The sequence below is a fragment of the Heptranchias perlo genome, chromosome 1 (genome assembly GCF_035084215.1).
Source record: "Heptranchias perlo isolate sHepPer1 chromosome 1, sHepPer1.hap1, whole genome shotgun sequence".
Taxonomy (NCBI): domain Eukaryota; kingdom Metazoa; phylum Chordata; class Chondrichthyes; order Hexanchiformes; family Hexanchidae; genus Heptranchias; species Heptranchias perlo.
This window is the reverse complement of record NC_090325.1, coordinates 107,313,132-107,332,621: the sequence shown is the minus strand read 5'-3', so window position 1 is coordinate 107,332,621 and position 19,490 is coordinate 107,313,132. Positions and strand designations below refer to the sequence as shown.

The 19,490-nt window shown below is 43.2% G+C and overlaps 1 protein-coding gene across 1 annotated transcript in view; it reads right to left on the bottom strand.

Moving 5' to 3' along the window:
* LOC137304771 (protein FAM184B-like) overlaps nt 1–17,188 on the bottom strand; it is a 90,710-nt gene extending 73,522 nt beyond the window's left edge. The window contains exons 1-4 of the mRNA XM_067973831.1: nt 17,139–17,188; nt 12,070–12,154; nt 5,231–6,073; nt 2,464–2,599 (exon numbers count right to left, since the gene is read on the bottom strand). Of these exons, the coding sequence (XP_067829932.1) occupies nt 2,464–2,599; nt 5,231–6,073; nt 12,070–12,154; nt 17,139–17,188 (1,114 nt within the window). The remainder of the gene's footprint in view (nt 1–2,463; nt 2,600–5,230; nt 6,074–12,069; nt 12,155–17,138) is intronic.
* Nucleotides 17,189–19,490: the final 2,302 nt, after the last annotated feature.

Genomic DNA, 19,490 nt, shown 5'->3' with positions numbered 1-19,490 from the left:
TGCACTGTATGCAGGTGCGCGATATGATGGTGGTGCAGGTGACATCCTCTGCCACCTCGAGCCAGGCCTTCCTGGTGGCAGAGGCAGGCCGCTTCCTCCCGCCCGCTGGGGGGGGGGGGGGGGGGGCGGGAAAGATCTCTGTCCTTCCCCTCCACCTCACCCCATCCAGTAAGAGCTGGAGTGAGGCATCATTAACCTGGGATCAGCCTTCCCCCTGGGCTGCTCCATGCTGTAATTTTTCCTATTTCTTGCAGCATCAGTCGGTGGAGGACTGCCCCTTTAAATAGAGCTCCTCCAGCTGACAGACCTTACTGCGCATGCGCAGTCCGCCCGCCGCGCAGCTTAGCAGCGGGGAACCCGGAACAACAGGTAAGTGGATCCAATCAGCCTGTGATTGCGCGCGGAGCGGTCTGATTTCACCGGGCGCGTTACTCATGTGCCCAATCGACCGCCCGCCCCGAACCCGCCACCATGGTAATATCGGGCCCTTTGTGTCCTCCTCGCAATTTGCTTTTCCACCTATCGTTGTATCATCAGCAAATATGGCCACAATACACTCTGTTCCTTCATCCAAGTCATTGATATATATTGTAAATAGTTGAGGCCCCAGCACAGATCACTGTGGCACCCCACTAGTTACAGATTGCCATTTTGAAAATGACCCTTTTATCCGGACTCTTTGTTTTCTGTTAGTTAGCCAATCCTCCATCCATGCCTGTATATTACCCCCAACACCATGAGCTCTTATCTTGTGCAGTAACCTTCTATGTGGCAACTTATCAAATGCATTTTGGAAATCGAAATATACTGCATCCATTGGTTCCCCTTTATCCACCCTGCCCGTTACTTCCTCAAAGAACTCTAATAAATTTGTCAGACATGATTTCCCCTTCATAAAACCATGTTGACTCTCCTTGATTGTATTGTGAGTCTCCAAATGTCCTGTTACTACTTCCTTAATAATGGATTCTAGCATTTTCCCAATGATAGATGTTAGGCTAACTGGTCTATAATTACCTGCTTTCTGTCTCACTCCCTTCTTGAATAGGGGTGTTAAGTTTGCGGTTTTCCAGTCTGTTGGAACCTTTCCAGAATCTAGTGAATTCTGGAAGATTACGACCAATGCATCCACTATCTCTGTAGCCACTTCCTTTAAGACCCTCGGATGCAAGCCATCAATTCCAGGGGCCTTGTCAGCCTCTAGACCCATTAGTTTACCTAGTACTTTTTCTCTAGTGATAGTGACTATTTTTAGTTCCTCCCTCCCCTTTGCCCCTTCATTATCTATTATTATTGGTATGTTATTAGTGTCTTCTACTGTGAAGACAGATACAAAATATCTGTTCAATTCCTCTGTTCATTTCCTTGTTTTCCATTATTATTTCCCCAGTCTCATCCTCTAAGGGACCAATGTTTTCTTCAGCTATCCTCTTCCTTTTTATATACTTGTAGAAGCTTTTACTGTCAGTTTTTATATTTCTTGGTAATTTACTCTCATAATTTATTTTTTCCCTCTTTATTATTCTTTTGGTCATCCCTTGCTGGTTTTTAAAGTTTTCCCAGTCTTCGGGCTTACAGTAATCTTTGCCACATTGTATGCTTTTTCTTTTAACCTGATACCATCCTTGACTTCCATAGTTAGCCATGGATGGTTCACCCATTTTGTGGAGCCTTTCCTCCTCACAGGGATATATTTTTGTTGCGAGTCATAAAATATCTTTTTAAATGTTTGCTACTGCTTATCCACCATCACACCATTTAATCTGTTTACCCAGTCCACTTTAGCCAATTCTGCCCTCATTCCTTTGTAATTGCCCTTATTTAATACAGTTGTTTCCGACCCAAGGTCCTCGCTCTCAAACGTAATGGAAAATTCTATCATATTATGATCACTGCTTCCCAAGGGATCCTTTACTTTGAGATCATTAATTAATCCTGTTTCGTTACCCATTACCACATCCAAAATGGCCTGTTCACTGGTTGTTTCCCCGACGTATTGGTCTAAGAAACAGTCTCTAATATACTTTATGAACTCCTCCTCAGGGCTACTTTTGCCAATTTGATTTGTCCAATCTATGTGAAAGTTAAAATCGTCCATGACTATTGCATTACCTTTTTTACAAGCCCCCCTTATTTCCTGATTTATATTTTGCCCTACAGTGTAGTTACTGTTAATGACTTCGCAACCGCAAAATTTTCGGACTTTGCATTCCCAGTGGGAAGCCTGCACTTTTACGTGCCAACCTTAAACCTGGAAATAAATCCAGGTTGTGGTCACGAACCAAAAAACAACTATTTTCAACTCCCACCCGTCCCCAACCCACCCGTTCTTGGGGTTTAATATCACCCCCTTTGAGTGTTTCAGTGAACTCTGCAACATGGATTTTGCATCAAGGCCTAGAAATCTGTTCACACTGCTATTCTCTTGCTATGTTCTGAATATAAGTGACAATGTTTTCCTACCTGTTTTATGCAGTATTTCAACTTCCTGTTCTAAAAGTCTGTCCCTCAAGAGCTGAGCTTCATCTTCCATCTTTTGTAGATTTGCATTTGATGTTGCCGATTTCTTATCTGCCTTTTGGAGTTGTTTTTCCAAATCCTAAAATGCATATTAAGAAGTCTGATTTGTGGCAAACTTAATGGTTTGAATATGATATCAATATACGGAAGGAAAACACCCAGTTCTAGTTATATGGTGGCATTGACTAGTAGTCCTTGTGAGTCTATAAGGCAATCTTTCCTTCTTTAAATATAGCTATACTAATATTTAAACATTTTAAAATTAAATTTTAGACAGTTTACTTGTAATGTTAAGCTAATGTACAATGTAAGGTTAAGCCAATGGTACAACTTTTTTTCACACAATGCTTGGACTGAGTTGTGGTTATAAAATAGCATAGTGCAGTAAGAGCACAAGATTCTCAGTGTCAAAGTTTTTAGATTTTTTTCCATACAAATGCAAAAAAATCTCCAATTCTGTCCTCCAGTTTGTCTCGCCTTCATTTGTCATCTACCCTGTAAGAAGAAATGAAGTGCAGGGAAACCAGAGGTGAGAAGAATTCTCTCCCCCTGCTGCCCCCACCCCCCCCCCCCCACCCCTACCATAGAATAGATAAAATATGGAACAGGTTCCCAATAAAAGTAGTTAACTTTATGTTGATTAACTCCTTCAAAAAGGAGCTGGATAAATGTCTGCTCTGGAAACAGTATGAGAGGTTACAGGGACAGGTACTGCCAATGTACTTACGGGATTGATGTGGGGAAGGGATGCTGAGTGCAGCAGGCCATGGTTGAACAGTGAAGAATGAGTATATATTGGGACAGATTTTGCACTTCTTCCACTTGGGCATAAAGAATTGCCTTGGACTCAGCACATCGAAAAAAATTGTGCAGGAAGGATGACACGCTCGTAACAGAGCCCACCCTTTAATGGGCAGAAATTCAGGCGGGCTCTGTTACGAGTGTGTGATCCTTCCTGCACAATTTTCTTCGATCATTCTACAGGAATGATCCTCCCTGTCTGATTTCACGCAGGCAAACCTTTACAGCCACGGGCAATAAGAGGAAAACCACCCCATTCTGTGGGTTCACTTGATTACCTTTGGGGATCAGAAAATATCTATGCAGAAATTCCCCTCACTATTTATAGCTGCAAGTTCTAAATAGAGCTGTTATTACTAGACATGATCTTCTATCTGTGAATCGAGGGGGCATAGATTTAAGGTGAGAGGGGAGAGATACAAAAGGGTCCAGAGGGGCAATTTTTTCACTCAAAGGATGGTGAGTGTCTGGAACGAGCTGCCAGAGGCAGTAGTAGAGGCGGGTACAATTTTGTCTTTTAAAAAGCATTTGGACAGTTACATGGGTAAGATGGGTATAGAGGGATATGGGCCAAGTGCAGGCAATTGGGACTAGCTTAGTGGTATAAACTGGGCGACATGGACATGTTGGGCCGAAGGGCCTGTTTCCATGTTGTAAACTTCTATGATTCTATGATTCTATAATCAGATGATGTGGCAATTGATAATGATTATACTTTGACTGGGTTCCCTATTGGCTCAGTGGTTAAATGCTTGGTAAAGTAGTGAGTCACAGAAACCAGGAAGGTTCCCAGGTTTGATCCCTAGTCTATACTGAGTTGTCTGTACTTAACTTGGATGGCAGTGGGGATGCTACAGTTGGCCACAGTGCTCCTGAGCTAATGAGGATATAACAGCCAGGGTTTCCACTCATGATCAAGTAACACCTGCTGGAAAATGCTTATGTGTCAGGTGAGAACAGAATCAGGCTTGTGATGCACTTCTATGGCCAGAATGCCTCCTGAGACTCAGCCTTAAAGCTCACGTAAAAATAGCCAGTGGGCTGCGGGCATGTCTGGAATCATACATCAGGGTGACTCACAGCTTTCAGGATCCGATTGGGAAAAGGGGAGGAAAAACTTTACATTGTGACAATAAGAAAACCCAAAAAAAAAGTCAGAAAACATTTTTTCAGACCATACGGTCAAAATAATTTTAAAAATTGACGAATATTAACGTATCCTGACGAACTGTATTGAAATACAGAAACAGCAACAACTTTTGATCAGCAAGGGAGCCAAAGGATATGGGGAAAAGGCGGGAAAGTGGAGTTGAGGTAAAAATCAGATCAGCCATCATCTCATTAAACGGCGGAGCAGGCTCGAAGGGCCGAATGGCCTACTCCTGCTCTTATCTCTTATGGTCTTGCAGTAATTTGGCTGCCTTTAATGTAAAAAACATCCTGAGACGCTTTCACAGATAGGCGTAAGGAAAACAGATGCCAGGAAAGGAAAGATTAGGAGGGGTGACCAAAAACTTAGTCGAAGACATGGGTTTTGGGGATGTCTTTCGGAGGAAAAAGGAATGGAGAGTGAAAGGGTTTAGGAAGGGAATTCTGGAGACTATGACCCAGATGACTGAAGGTTCTGCTACCAATGGTGAAACGAAGGGAAGGGGAGGATGGAGGAGATGCACAAGCGGCTGTAAAGATACTAGCCCCAAAAATCCACAGAATGTATTTTAGTATGTTGAAGTTGTAGCAAATATTTCACCCCATGACGCAGGTGGTAATCTTCAAAATATAAATGTGATGGAAAAATAAAATCAAAATGTATTCATTTGGCTGATAATGAATGATAATACTGCTAAAGATTTTGTATTTGATCATTTTATTATAATAGCAATGAAACATTTAATATATGGATGCCTACCTGGATTCTGAAATCTGCAGTATTCAGCAGTTCCTGCAATTTCTGACACTGGTTTTTGGACTCATTCATCATTTGACCTTTGACTTCCATGTCACTCTCCAGTTTCTTCAGTTTTAGCTGTAAAGCTATCTCTTGAGCTTGAAGGCTCTTTTTTTGTTCTATTTGCCACTGTTTCAGTGTCTCAGTCACTGACTGCTGTAGAGCTTTTTTCAAAGCTTCTAGTTCTTTTTGATGTGAGACTTGTAATTTATTCACTTTTTTCTCAAAATCTGCGGTTAGTCTCTTTTTCTCAGATTTTAGGATTTCTAACTCTTGATTCAAACCTTGAATATCCAGTTTGTGCTTTTCTTCTAATTTAATTTTTTCATCGAAACAGCCCCTTAGTGCTTTGCATTCTTCCTGAAGGTTTTCTGACTCTTGGTTTACTTTCACAATCTCTGTTATTGCTGACTGTTTATCCTGTTCTAACCTGCGTTGAATTTCCATGAAGTGGTGCAGATTGCTCTCAAATTCCTTCTTAATGTCAAGCATCTCTCTGGATAGTGCCATTATTCTTTCTGTATGTTCTCTCTCCATGTTCTTTCCCCGCTCCTCCACCTGCTGCTTGTAAACCTCAAAGTCTGCCAAGATTTCTTCCTTACGATTCTTGTGCTTCTCCAGGGTATCTTCAAGGGACTTAATTTGGTGCCGCAAGTCCATCTCTTCTCCCATTCTGCTTTTGTACTGTAAGATCTTTCCCCGTGTCTCAGCAATGATATGCTGGATCTCCTCCTGGTGAGCTTCCTTAATAGCCTGCAAGGAAGCCTCATGCTCATCACTTTTGGTATTTAGTGCATATATGACCTATCATGAATACAGAAAAAGATGTTTAGTGTTTAAAAATAACATGTGATGGCAGAAATCTGAAATAAAAACAAAAAGTGCTGGAAGTGTAGGTCAGTCAGAATTTGAAAGAGAAAGGTTAAGGTGGGACTTTCCATCAGGACCCTCTGTTGCTTGGAGGTAGTCTAAGGTGATGGGTCCTCTGATTTTTCTTTTATGTCCGTAAGGATGCATCTGCATCTGCTCTACAAATCCTCGCAGTGATGATTGTTGAAGTCAGGAACTCAATGAGTAGGAAATCATGAATGCTAACCCTGAGTGGAGCTTCAATTAGCTGTGCATTCTCTGCCAGCTTGAAAATGACCTCTTGAGCGCAAATCATATCAAAAGTTTGTGCATTTCACCCCAGCACTGCAGGTAAACTACATGATATAGCAGAGCAGATTGTGCAATTGGACACTCCCAGCGAGGAGTGATACTCACAGGAAGTGCAGGTTACAAAATCACAAGCCTGCAGCCTTCAATTGTCTGTCCAATAGGGATGGCCAGCAATTTCCCAACTTGCACTTCCTGCAAGCACCACTCCAAGCTAACAGTGCTAAATTATAGAATCAGCCCTAGTACGAGCAAAACATATTTTTTTTAAGATAGTGCAGGGCACTGACGATTGTTTATCTTAGGTTAGCTCATATAATGTGTGAGTACACAATAAGCTTCTACTATATAAGAGCATGCATTCATAGAGCACCTTGTCATGTCCTCAGGATGTCCCAAAGCACTTTAAAACCAATGGATTACTTTTGAACTGCATTCTCTGCTTTTATGTAAGCAAATGAAACAGCAAAAAACGAATGAATGACCAGACAACCTGTGTTTTTGGTGATGTTAGTTGAGGGAGGAAAGTTGGCCAGGACAAAATTCCTGCTTTTTAAAAAAAACAGCACCAAAGGATCTTTTACATCTACCTGAGCGATATGACTGGACCTCGGTTTCACATTTCATCTGAAAAATGGTTCCTCTAACAACATAGCACTCTCTCTTTTGCTTTAGAAATTACTTTGTACAAGATGTAACATTGCTATCTAATAATATTAAAAATCTTACGCCTGCATGCACTGCCTGCCTGCAAAACTTGACTTCTTGTTGTGCCTTTGTCACACTTTTTTATGTCAACTTTTTCCCCATTATAAATACCTATGTCCACAATTATAATGGGTTTTGCCTATTTAAATCCATCTCCCTGTGACCACACAATCTGGCCTCAGGTTCTCATAAATCACTCAAAATATTTTCAACCCCCAATTTTTTTTAATTAACAAAATTTCTAATGTTCAATAGAAGGTATTAAACAAAATATAAAATCAAAAATTTTGATATTTCATAGGGACATGATTAAATTTATCTTTTGTGTCTTATACTTAAAGACCTCAGCCCCTCCCAAAAGCTTGGCTTGGTCTTGCTCACAGCCATAACTCTGTGAACTGAATTTGGATTGTTCAGTCTGAGCATGAGCAGAGTACCTAATTTTCCAGCAGTGCCATTCAATTACACTGATAGAATCCATTTCTTTAGCTTCTTGCACTTTCTACTCAGCTTTGAAAAACAAGAGGACAAATGTTCAAAGCTTTATTGAGGTAAAATTCATACTGAGTTCTTTTTAAACAGAGGGGTTTTGTGTGTGTGACTGTTCTGATTATGCACCTTTTGTAGCTTTGTTTTTGTGTTCTATAAACTTTAGAAAGTACATTAAACTGAATGAGAGAGTGGGGTCAGAAAATATGTATGAAGGAGAAAGAGGGAGAGAGTGGGGGGGTGAGAAAGGCAGTTAAGAAAGAGATAGAGAATGGGAGGTGAGAGAGAGCTTTTCTACATTTAATATTAGTTCTAATTTCACAGAAAAAGATTGAATTTTCAAGTCAACTAATTATCTCACCCATGTTTTGTTGGCAGAAAAGGCAAATACTACTTGCTTACACCTGCGATACAGAAGTTCTAACACCAATGAGACAGAGAGTGGAGAAAGGGAGAGAGACAGAGGCAGAGCATATCACACAAATAGAAAGAAGGCTAGACAGTTTCTTTCCTCTTTCGAAATTGATTTCTTTAAAAAAAAAGTTTAAGTTTGAAAGCAAACAAAGTTTCTTTGAGAGAAACAGATAGGAAGGGAGTTTAAGGAAGAGGGAAGGATAGAAATAGATTAAGGGTGAGTGTGGCCTCAGGCCTTTCACCACCTGCCATTGGGGGAATTTAGTGGGAGTGAGACGGAGTAGACGAAAGGGTAAAGGTGAGGAGAGCAAGGGGAAGGGGATGAAACAAAGGTTCAGCAGGTACTTCAAAGGGGAAAAATTAGTGATGGGGGTAACGAGAGGTAGGAAGATGATTGGGTAGGGGCCACATGAAGTGAGGGGGTGAGGGAGTGCTGAGGGCTATTTTATTCCCACCATACCATCCTTCACGTCCCACCAGAAATGAAAAGAAGAGAAAGACAGAGAAAGAATTACAGAGTTCAGGGACGAGAAATAGCAAAATGAATACAGCGGAGGCAGGTAAAAGACCACATTCACTGACTCACCGTGTGTAACGCCATGTAAGATTGACTAGTAGGAAAAATCTTAAAGACCATTTATAGGAATAATTATATGTTGTCAACTGAAAAATCCAACCGAGGAGATATCGGTAAGGTCTCTAATCTATGAATAAATGGAATTGTGGATCGTTAAAATGTCATGTACAATATCTATACAAAGGTTCATAGGTAATGGAACTTAAGGAATAACCACTTCACACTCACAACATGCTTATCCTACAGAATTCCTGAGCCCTCTGTGATGGTGGAAAAAACCCATGATGGCCACCCAAAAGCTTTCATTCCTGACACTTCTCAAGTGTTTTTTCATGTGACCAATCTGGAAGATAGGATTTTTGACTTTAGAAAGGTCAGAATAAAACTTGTTCTGTAACTTCTCAGTGATTCACTGGTAAATTGAAACCAAATTATTCAAGTATTGCTGAACAAAAAGCAAAATACTGCAGAAGCTGGAAATCTGAAACAAAAACGGAAAACGCTGGAGATACTCGGCGGGTCTGGCAGCATCTGTTAGGAGGTGTCAGTCGACACGTCAGTCGATATTTTGGGTAGGAGACCCTTGAAAGATTCCGTACCTAAAACATTGACTGACTTGTGCTCTCAACAGATGCCGCCAGACCTGATGAGTGTCTCCATTTCTGTTTTTGTATTCAAGTGTTATTTGTTGATTCAACTTCTGCTAGAACTGTATAAAACATTGGTTAGGCCACAGCTTGAATACGGAGTACAGTTCTGGTCACCACATTACATGAAAGATGTGATTGCACTAGAGAGAGGGTACAGAGGAGATTTACGAGGATGTTGCCAGGGCTGGAGGATTTTAGCTATGAGAAAAGATTGGATAGGCTGGGTTGTTTTCTTTGGAACAAAGGAGGCTGAGGGGAGATTTAATTGAGGTATACAAAATTATGCTAGGACTAGATAGAGTGGATAGGGAGGACCTATTTCCCTTAGCAGAGGGGTCAGTGACTAGGGGCATAGATTGAAAGTAATTGGTAGAAGGATTAGACGGGAGCTAAGGAGAATTTTTTTCACCTAGAGGGTGGTGGGGGTCTGGAACTCACTGCCTGAAAGGGTGGTAGAGGCAAAGACCCTCAAGCCATTTAAAAAGTACTTGGATGTGCACTTGAAGTGTCGTAACCTACAGGGCTATGGACCAAGTGCTGGAAAGTGGGATTAAGCTGGATAGCTCTTTTTCGGCTGGCACGGACACGATGGGCTGAATGGCCTCCTTCTGTACCATAACTTTCTATGATTCTATGAACTCCTGTTTGCTGCTTTAAACAAAGAAAACCTATAGAATATTCTGCCATCTACTGTAATCAATTGAAGCATTTTAAAAGCAAATGAATTGATTCTAGATTCATCAGGAAGTAGAAGAATATAGGCTCTGTACAAAGACATGGAGAGTAAAATGTTCTGCTTTAATCTAGACCATAGATATTATTGAATATTTTGTTATTTTGCTTTCTTATATTCTTCTGAGAAAATGACTAACAGTAATATGAAAGAAACCATATGAACACAGCAAGTTCCTTTATTAGTCTTTGCACTCTATTTGAACTTTAACATTTCTTAACAAACCTAAATCTTCTCATTCATCAAGGCAATGACCAGGCTGATCAGATACCCAGTCTCCAGCTGTCTATTTTAATCATTCTGTATGGCTAGTCACATTTCTGGCTATGTTTAGCCAATACCTTCTATCAAAAATTGAAACTGTTATGCTACATAACGTCCAGCATGCAATTGCACAGCTACATGACTTCCAAACCCCCAAAATGATACACAAACCATCTTAAGGTGCCATTGAATAGGCTTAAAATAGGATCGGCTAATTTCTTAGATTTAACTTCCTAACACCTTCCCCCTAAATTCATCATGTAATTTTGGATTTTTTATGTATGGCTTTTTTTGACTTCTAGCTTCCTTCCTTTGTCTCCTGAAGCTGCTGACTCGTACTCAGACTGCTGACTTGTACTAAGATACAGTTGCATGGGTGCCACTAACCTTGCCTAAATTGCCATTCTTCATATGAGTCAAGACAAGTGTCATACCAGGCTATGCAACCATTAGGGTATCATAGCCAATTCTGATCCTGTCTTCATCCAATTCCCACATGCAAAGTTCCCAGTACGGGTCGCTGAATGCAATCAGCATTGGGAATCTAACTGATTTCTCCACTTTCTCAGATACAATGGGGACAACCTCAGTGCTCTTACCGCCATCCTACCTGAGATTTTGCAGACTTTTAAAAAAATAATCTATATATTATTAAAAATCTTGTATAGGGCAAGCATATCCGGCCCACAAGCCTTATTTCCCGTTATCATTATATCAACATTTCCCTTTCAATTTTGCTATGTCAATTTTCATGATGTAGTTGAAGGCTGTTGCCATTAGGTGGCTCTGTGGAGTGAGCTTCTGAAGTCTCTCCCAAATCTGTTGCTATCTTGTATATAAATAAAAATGAATGTTCATTAGCTGTGGGCAACTCCACAGGCAATTTATTAGCAGTAACTTAAATCTGAAAGAATGCAAAATAGAATAAGATCAGTGGTATTTGGCCAAAAATATACTTGAATAATGAGTTCTGTATCATGGTTTTGAACAGAAAATGTACATTTATGCTCCATCCCATCCATCTTTAATTGTGCCTTTGCCATGGAGTTTCCTATGACCACTCCTAAATATATCCTTATTATGGAAGCACAACAGGAGTAAGATGAAGAAGAAATAAGGAGCATACAGGATAAAGCTACACCAAAGGAGAAGACAACCAACTGGAAAGTATCCTTCTACTAGAATCCACAGACTGTGCCGCTCCTTCAAGGATGTATCAGAGCAGACCTGCTTAAAGAGGCTATGGTTTGGTAAGGAGACCTTGCAGGAACTCTGTCCTGTTGCAATCAGACCTCCAAACATACTCTCAAACTCACACAGCGCTCTCTATCAAGATGAAAGTCACCATAGTACTCAATTTCTGTTCCACAGGGTCCTTTCAGACTGCAAGTGCTGATTTCATTGTCGCTGGGTCAAAATCCTGGAACTCCCTACCTAACAGCAGTATGGGAGTACCTTCACCACCCAGGTTCAAGAAGGCAGCCCAGCACCACCTTCTCAAGAGCAAATAATGAGGACGAAAGGTATAATGAAGCAAAGGCATTCTGATAACATGCTTTGGCTGCCTCAATGGATTGAGTGGAGCATTCCAGAGTAGCTGTGGCTTGTGTCTTCCACAATTTTGCCCTGATGAAAAATCTTCCAATGGTGATCTCAGAAACCAGTTCAGCAACCGTTTGACCAGCACCAATGACAGGAAGAAGAAGTAGAGGAGGCCCATGGTTCTGGAGGGAGAAGATTAAACAATATCTGATAAACCTTGCCTTCTCCAACCAATAAATAGCTGACCCTCTCTTGCAGCCCTTACATTGACACAAACAGTCTTGTCCTTAAAGTCAACCAAACACTTTGTTCTTTTCCCTTCAACTATCATTATTCTGGGTGACCTTCTCCTGTGATGGAGGAGAACAGAGAACAGGATCTTAGTTGTTTACAGACTGTCGGACAGTCTAAGCCCCCCTGCCCCAAATCAGTTTCAGACAGTGGCTGAGAGCTGCACAGTTAAAGCAGAGAATCTCAACTTTCCTTGTCAATTCTCTCTAAATTAAATCCACCAAGGACACTGATGCACAAAACCAAAGAATAGACATACTTCTGAACACTAGACTTCATATCACAAAGTGTTGTTTCTGTGCATATTAATACCTAAAACAAATGCTTTATTTTCACACTGCGCTTCCCCCGGTGCTTCTCTGTGATATTTTTAAATCTATCCTGGATCTCCATTTGGGATCAATCTGAAGGCCAGGGAAGCCAGAGGTTCTTAGCTGTGCTGTGGTATCATGAAGCCTTTTGGCACTAAGGTTCGATTCGCTCCATGTAATACGAAGAAACGGCTGAGTGCACTGGACAGAGCAAAGGCTACGGGCCCCCGACAGCATCCCGGCTGTAGTGCTGAAGACCTAGGCTCCAGAAATAGCCGCGCTTCTAATCAAGCTGTTCCAGTACAGCTACTACAATGGCATCTACCCATGTGGACACTTGCCCAGTTATTACCTGTTCTCAAAAAGCAGGACAAATTCAACCACCGTATCAGCCTATCTCAATCAGCAGCAAAGTAACGGAAGGAGTCATCAACAATGCTATCAAGTGGCACTACTCACCAATATACTGCTCACCAATGCTCAGTTTGGGTTCCGCCAGGACCACTCGGCTCCAGACCTCATTACAGCCTTGGTCCAAATATGGGACACGAACTGAATTCCAGAGGACAGGTGAGAGTGGCTGCCCTTGACATCAAGGCAGCATTCGACCGAGTGTGGCACCAAGGAGCCCTAGTAAAACTGAAGTCAATGGAGATCAGGGGGAAAACTCTCCAGTGGCTGGAGTCATATCTGGCACAATGGAAGATGGTTGTGGTTGTTGGAGGCCCATTATCACAGCCCCAGGACATTGCTGCAAGAGTTCCTCAGGGCAGCATGCTAGGTACAACTATCTTCAGCTGCTGTGTCAGTGATCCTCCCTCCAAAATAAGGTCAGAAGTGGGGCTGTTCTTTGATGGTTGCACAGTGTACAGCTCCATTCGCAATTACTCAGATAATGAAGCAGTCCATACCTACATGCAGGAAGACCTGGACAACATCCAGATCTGGGCTGATAAATGGCAAGTAACAGTAATGCCACACAAGTGCCAGGCAATGACCAACTCCAACAAGAGAGAGCCTAACCACCTCCCCTTGACATTCAATAGCATTACCATCGCCGAGTCCCCCACAATCAACATCATGGGGGTCACCATTGACCAGAAACTCAACTGGATCAGCCATATAAATGCTGTGACAACTAGAACAGGTCAGAGGCTGAGTATTCTGCAGCGAGTGGCTCTCCTCCTGACTCCCCAAAGCCTCTCCACCACTTACAAGGCAGAAGTCAGGGGTGTGATGGAATACTCTCCACTTGCCTGGATAGGTGCAACTGCAACATCATTCAAGGAGCTGGACACTATCCAGGACAAAGCAGTCCACTTGATCGGCAGCCTATCCACTGGCTTAAACATCTACTCCCTCCACTACCAGTGTACCATGGCTGAGTACATACTGCCTACAGGATGCACTGCTGCAATTCACCAAGCCTTCTTCAGCAGCATCTAGCAAACTTGTGACCTCAAAAACCTAGAAGGGTAAGGGGAGCAGGTGCTTGGGAACACCATCCCGACTTGGACATATATCGCCATTCCTCATGGTAATTGTCAGAATGCCTCCTCATTGGAGACATTAACCAGCCTGGAGGCTTTTCTATTAGGTTGAATGGATGCAGAGTTTACTGGAACTGCTATTCTCTGTGCCAATATCCAAATAGACTCAAATTGATGCAGTGCTAATCCAGGCCTCTGCCATGATCTCTGTCATCTGTCTCAGGTCCTCTAAGATGATCCTCATTGTCTCCATAAAAATATGCTGCTCATCTTAGTTTTTCGAGCAGACCATGTGAGAGCTGAGCCCGCAGGCTGTAGAGCTGGGGACTGATGTCTGTGGAGCCTCCGCTCCCCCACTGTCAGACCTGACTTTTCACCTGTGAATCCTTAGGCACCCCCATGTTCTGTGTCTCAACCAGTGACAAACGATCATCAGAACTATCTGGTAGATTTTTCTGAGTTAATGAATGAGAGAAAAATTGTGAATGACCATATGGGCGATGAAGGGATTGTAATAGGGCAGTGGTGGAAGAGCACTGCCCTCTTTTGACCTCTTTCTCCTCTACTGTGGCATGTTGCTCTGACTTATCTAAAGGGGTAAATAAAGGAGAAGATATTAGAAGTGTAGGCTGTTTACTGGATATCTCTTTGGATGAATTTTAATGAGGCCAATCAGGTTTCTTGCATGGGAGCTCTGGTCCACGAGCCATGACTATGGCAAGTTCCTCACAAACTTGCTATTGCCACAGGCCCTCCTACATCACCATTGTTAAGAGTCTGCTGTTTGCCTCCCCAGATTCTGCAAAGTCTCAGTAGTGTCAATGGTCTAATATCTGGTGGTTCTTCACATGTAGCCTGTGAATCTCTGTTACTGTGAATGGCCTTCTCCTGTAATGGAGGAGAAAAGAGTAGGATGTTAGTTGTTTATTGACTGTAAGACTATGTGTGTCTTCTTCTGCAAGCCCCCCCACCCCCAACAATCAGCTTCAGATAGTGGGTGAGAGATGCACAGCTCACGTGTTGGCATTTGGGGAGGCATGCCAATGTGTGTAACTTCAAGGGGGAGGGTTAATCTGAATGTTGCAATTTCTACTGGGTGCACATAATGTTGGATATGTGACATTTGAACCCAATATCACAGTTAGGGTCAATACTGAGCATGTCATTGACATTTAAAAAGCATTCCCTTAACACACAAGTATATTAAGTACAGGGAAGGGTTATAGGTCACAGGTACCTTACCATTGCTGTTCTGGTGGATGTTATGGAGGAGACAGTGATTGCAACAGCTATTTTCCTTCACATTGCCAGCAAAATATTGATGTCAGTCTCTCTGAAATTGAAAAGTCTCTTTTTTTTGCCCTCTCTGCCATGGTCGCAGCTCCCAGGTATGTTCCTTCCTTCATTACTGCCAGAGCCCCTTTAAGCAGTAGCAGGTTTTAATTTGTCTGCCCTCTCAGGTAGATGTAAAAGATTCCAAAGAACTATTTGAAGAACACCAGATGTTCTACCCAACTTTTATCCCTCAGCCAACAATACTAAAACAGATTATTTGGTCATTTATCTCATTGCTGTTTGTGGGACTTTGCTATGCACAAATTGGCTGCTGTGTTTGCCCACGTAACAACAGTGACTACACTTCAAAAGCAATTCATTGACTGTGAAGTGCTTTAGGACATTCTGAGAATGTGAAAGGCGCTATATAAATGCAAGTTGATTCTTTCTTCCTTGCCTGGATTCTAAAACTATTTGATTTCTGTATTTAGTACAGTACGATTAAACAGCAATTTATAAGCAAAATGTCACAGAAGCATAGGCATGACTACTGTGGTAGATGAAGGGAATGTGACCCCCTAAACATTTTTGGTATAGGTTATATCCCCCTCTCCTCTAAATTCCAAAATTGCCTTGCATTCCATCCTCAATTTTTCATACATGGTTATGTCTCTTCAAAGGAGATATTTTTATAAGATGTTAAAATTCCAATAGCAGGTCATAGATATCAATAAAGTATACAACAATTCTAAAAATTGTTAAATGTACTTCTCCTTCTGTAGACTTGTCACCACATGGATCTTGATTCCTAACAGATGGTCAGGAAGGAGACTTTTTAATGACTTGTCAAAGCTGTTCTATAATCATCTGTCAGGAGGTGAGATTCAAGTAGGGTTCCATCTCCTGGCCAGTCTGGGAACTGATCATGAAACTCAGCTCCTGTGATTTGGCGCAGGTTAAAATGTACAGTACAAGATAAGGGCAATGAAAGTAAAGTGATGTGTAATATTCACTTTCCCTTTTTCTAGAATCCAAACTTCCGATGTAAGATGGCATAAATTTAGCCTGGAAAACATTTCACACTGCCAGCTAAATACAAAAACATCAATTACATCCTGGATTATCAATGACGTTCATTAGATTATTTTTGTAATTATGCTATGTGATATTTTTAGTTCTTGCCTGCTGAGAAGAAAGAACAAAATAAGAAAATGTAAGCTCAAATAGTAAAGCAGCTGTTGGGCCCAACATTCTATTCACATATGTAACTATGTGCCAAATATAGAGCCTTATTCCAACTGTTAGGAGATGAGTGCCACTAGAATCTGTCTAGGATAGTATACACTAGGCTACTGTATCTAACATGGTAACATCTCATTAATTTAGCATGTTCTTATGTCAGATTGAGGCCTTGAAATTAGTATGGAAATTTTATCTTCCTTAGGTTTAATATATTATTCTACGAACGGCTATCAGTTTCTGCACAAGATTAATCACCGTATGGAGTACAGAGTGTCTGGTCATTATTATCAGCTATTTTAAATCACACATACTTGTTGGCTCCAAAGTAATTTGATACAGGTGTTCCTTTTTGTCGCTGGGCAGAAATCCTGGAACTCCCTACCTAACAGCATTGTGGGAGTATCTTCATCACATGGATTACAGCAGTTCAAGAAAGCAGCTCACCACCACCTTCTCAAGGGCAATTAGGGATGGGCAATAAATGCTGGTCTCGCCAACGATGCCCACATCCCATGAACAAATTTAAAAAAATTAACAGTTAATACAAATCTTGCCAACATTGTCCTTGTTGCCAAAGACCATGGCCCCGATATTACCAGGGAGGCGGGTTGACAGCAGGGGGGGGGGGGGGGGGGCGCGCGGGGGGTCGACTGGGCACATGGGTAACCCACCCAGTAAAATCGGTGGGTTCCCCACATGATCGCGAGTAAATTGAAGCCACTTACCTTGGCTTCCGTGTTTCCCGTTGGAAACCTGCGCCGTGGACAGACTGCATACCCGCATCACAGGCTGTCAACTGGAGGAGCCCTATTTAAAGGGGCAGTCCTCCAATGCTGCTCCTACAGCAAAGAACCAAAACAGCAACAAGAAGCAGCCCAGGGGAAAGGCTGCTCCCAGGTTTAGTGATGCCACACTCCAGGTCTTACCGGATGGGGTGAGGAGGAGCAGGGACATATTCTATCCGGCCAACGGGAAGAAGTGGCCTCCCTCTGCCACCAAGAAGGCGTGGCTCGAGGGGGCAGAGGAGGTCAGCAGTAGCAGCAACATCTCGCGCATCTGGATACAGTGCAGGAAGCGGTTCAATGACCTAACACTTACTCGTTCTCCTACACTCCATCTTCCACATCACCGCCTCCACCCCTTCTGCACTGTCAACACTACTCTATCACGTCACTCCTCACACCCACTCAAACCTCATCCTCAACTTACCTGCACTTACTCACCTCCCCACCACTACCACTCAACCCAATCCTCATACAATCCCATGGCTCTGTCTCATACTCACCCTCTGATGCATCTCTTTCATGGTCAGCCTCACCCAAACCAATGCATTCAATCACGCCTCTCTACTTTCTCCCCTTATAGAAGAGAGCCCAGAATAAACGGGAGAGGGCAAAGACCGGAGGGGGGCCGCAACATCTAGTGGTCCTCATGGATGGGGAGCGGGACACCCTCGAATTGAGCCGCACCCTCGAATGCCTGTCCGTGGGGGACGACGAGACTGCCATCAGACGAACAGCTGGCGACAGAACTTTAATATTCAGCACTCACAATAGCAAATGATGTTAATGTGCCTTGCCATCTTCAGCACCTCAACATCTGTCATCATGCGTAATATTGCCTTCTGTTCTCTTACAGGGCCTTCAGCGACTGCCTTGACGGCGGAGGGCAATTCCTCAGAGGACCTGCCGGCCTCTGAGAGGGCACCATCATATCTGAGTGAGCCATCCACCAGCGCAGATACAAAAACCTCGGTGGATCCCCTTTGTCACTTAGTTGGGGTCGCACATGGTGAGTCACCACACACAAGTGAGCATGAGCAGACACTAGTGGCAAGGGGCAGCTGTGGAGACTTTGCGTCGGTGGGAGCATTCTTCTCCAGGCTCTGCTCAGCTGGACACAGATGCTGAACCCTGGGGGCCATCCATTAAAAGGAGAATGATCGAGGGGCAGCAGCACAGGTGCCACGCGCACTCTCCACAATCGCGCAGAGGATGGAGGAGTCCAACTCTTGCATGAGTGGAATGGTGGCACAGGTACGGGAGGGAATCTCCGAGATACTGTCACAGGGATGTGAAGGCATCTCTGAGATAGTGTCGCGGGTAAGTGCGGGAATGTCTGCGATAGAGCACGGCTCAACAATAAGGCCATTGAGGCCCTGGCAACGGCTGTTCGGACTCAGGGTGAGCAACTTTCTGCCGCCTTAAACAGGCAGGCAGATACACTAGCACTGGCCTTACAAGGCTTTATACATGACCTCCAAACTGTCGTCCAGCAGAGTGGTAGGAGTGACGTGGGCCTTGCCAGGAGAGGGATGATGACGAAAGGGGACATGGAAGTGGGGACGCCACTCAAAACGCTTCCACATCTCACCCGTTGCCCCCTCTCAACCAGTGCCAGCAATGCTGCCTCCTCTCCAGGTGGTCGAGTCTGCCCCTGGACAGGTACAGGTGGAGCAGTCTTTGGAGGGGCCCTCATGGGCACCGAAACCCAGAGGGCGTCGGCCCAAAGCATCTAATCAGTCATGGCATGAACAAGAGCAACCTGCCACTACCTCTGCTGCAGGCACAGGGGAAGCACCACGTAGAAGTCGTAGGAAGCGTAAGCCAAAGGTTTTGTGAGCACAAAGGGGATGCACAAGGGTGTTTGATGCTTTGTCATGTTTTTTTTTAAAACTTATATTTGTTTTGTTTTCCATTCACAATAAATCTTATTATTTTCACCACTGCTGCCACGTCTTGCCCATTCTTGACTGGCTTGTGCAATAACTCCCTTTCATGAGGTTCACCATGAACACCCATACTTGATGCCACCCATTGGGTCAGTCTACAGTGGGTGTATGTGTAGTTGCACATCTATTTTATGCAGGGGGCGGGTGAGGAGGCTGGTGTGCCGGCTCCTCTGTCCAGGTGGTGAGGACTGGACTCTTCACACTGTCTGATGTTAGGAGAACCATTCACATATCAGTGACTCCCTGGCCTCACAAGCCATTGTTCTGCCCATGGGTTGCTCCTCCTCCTGCTCGGCCTCTTCCTCCTCAATATGGGTGGCAGATGTGGATGGGGCCTCCTCCAGCA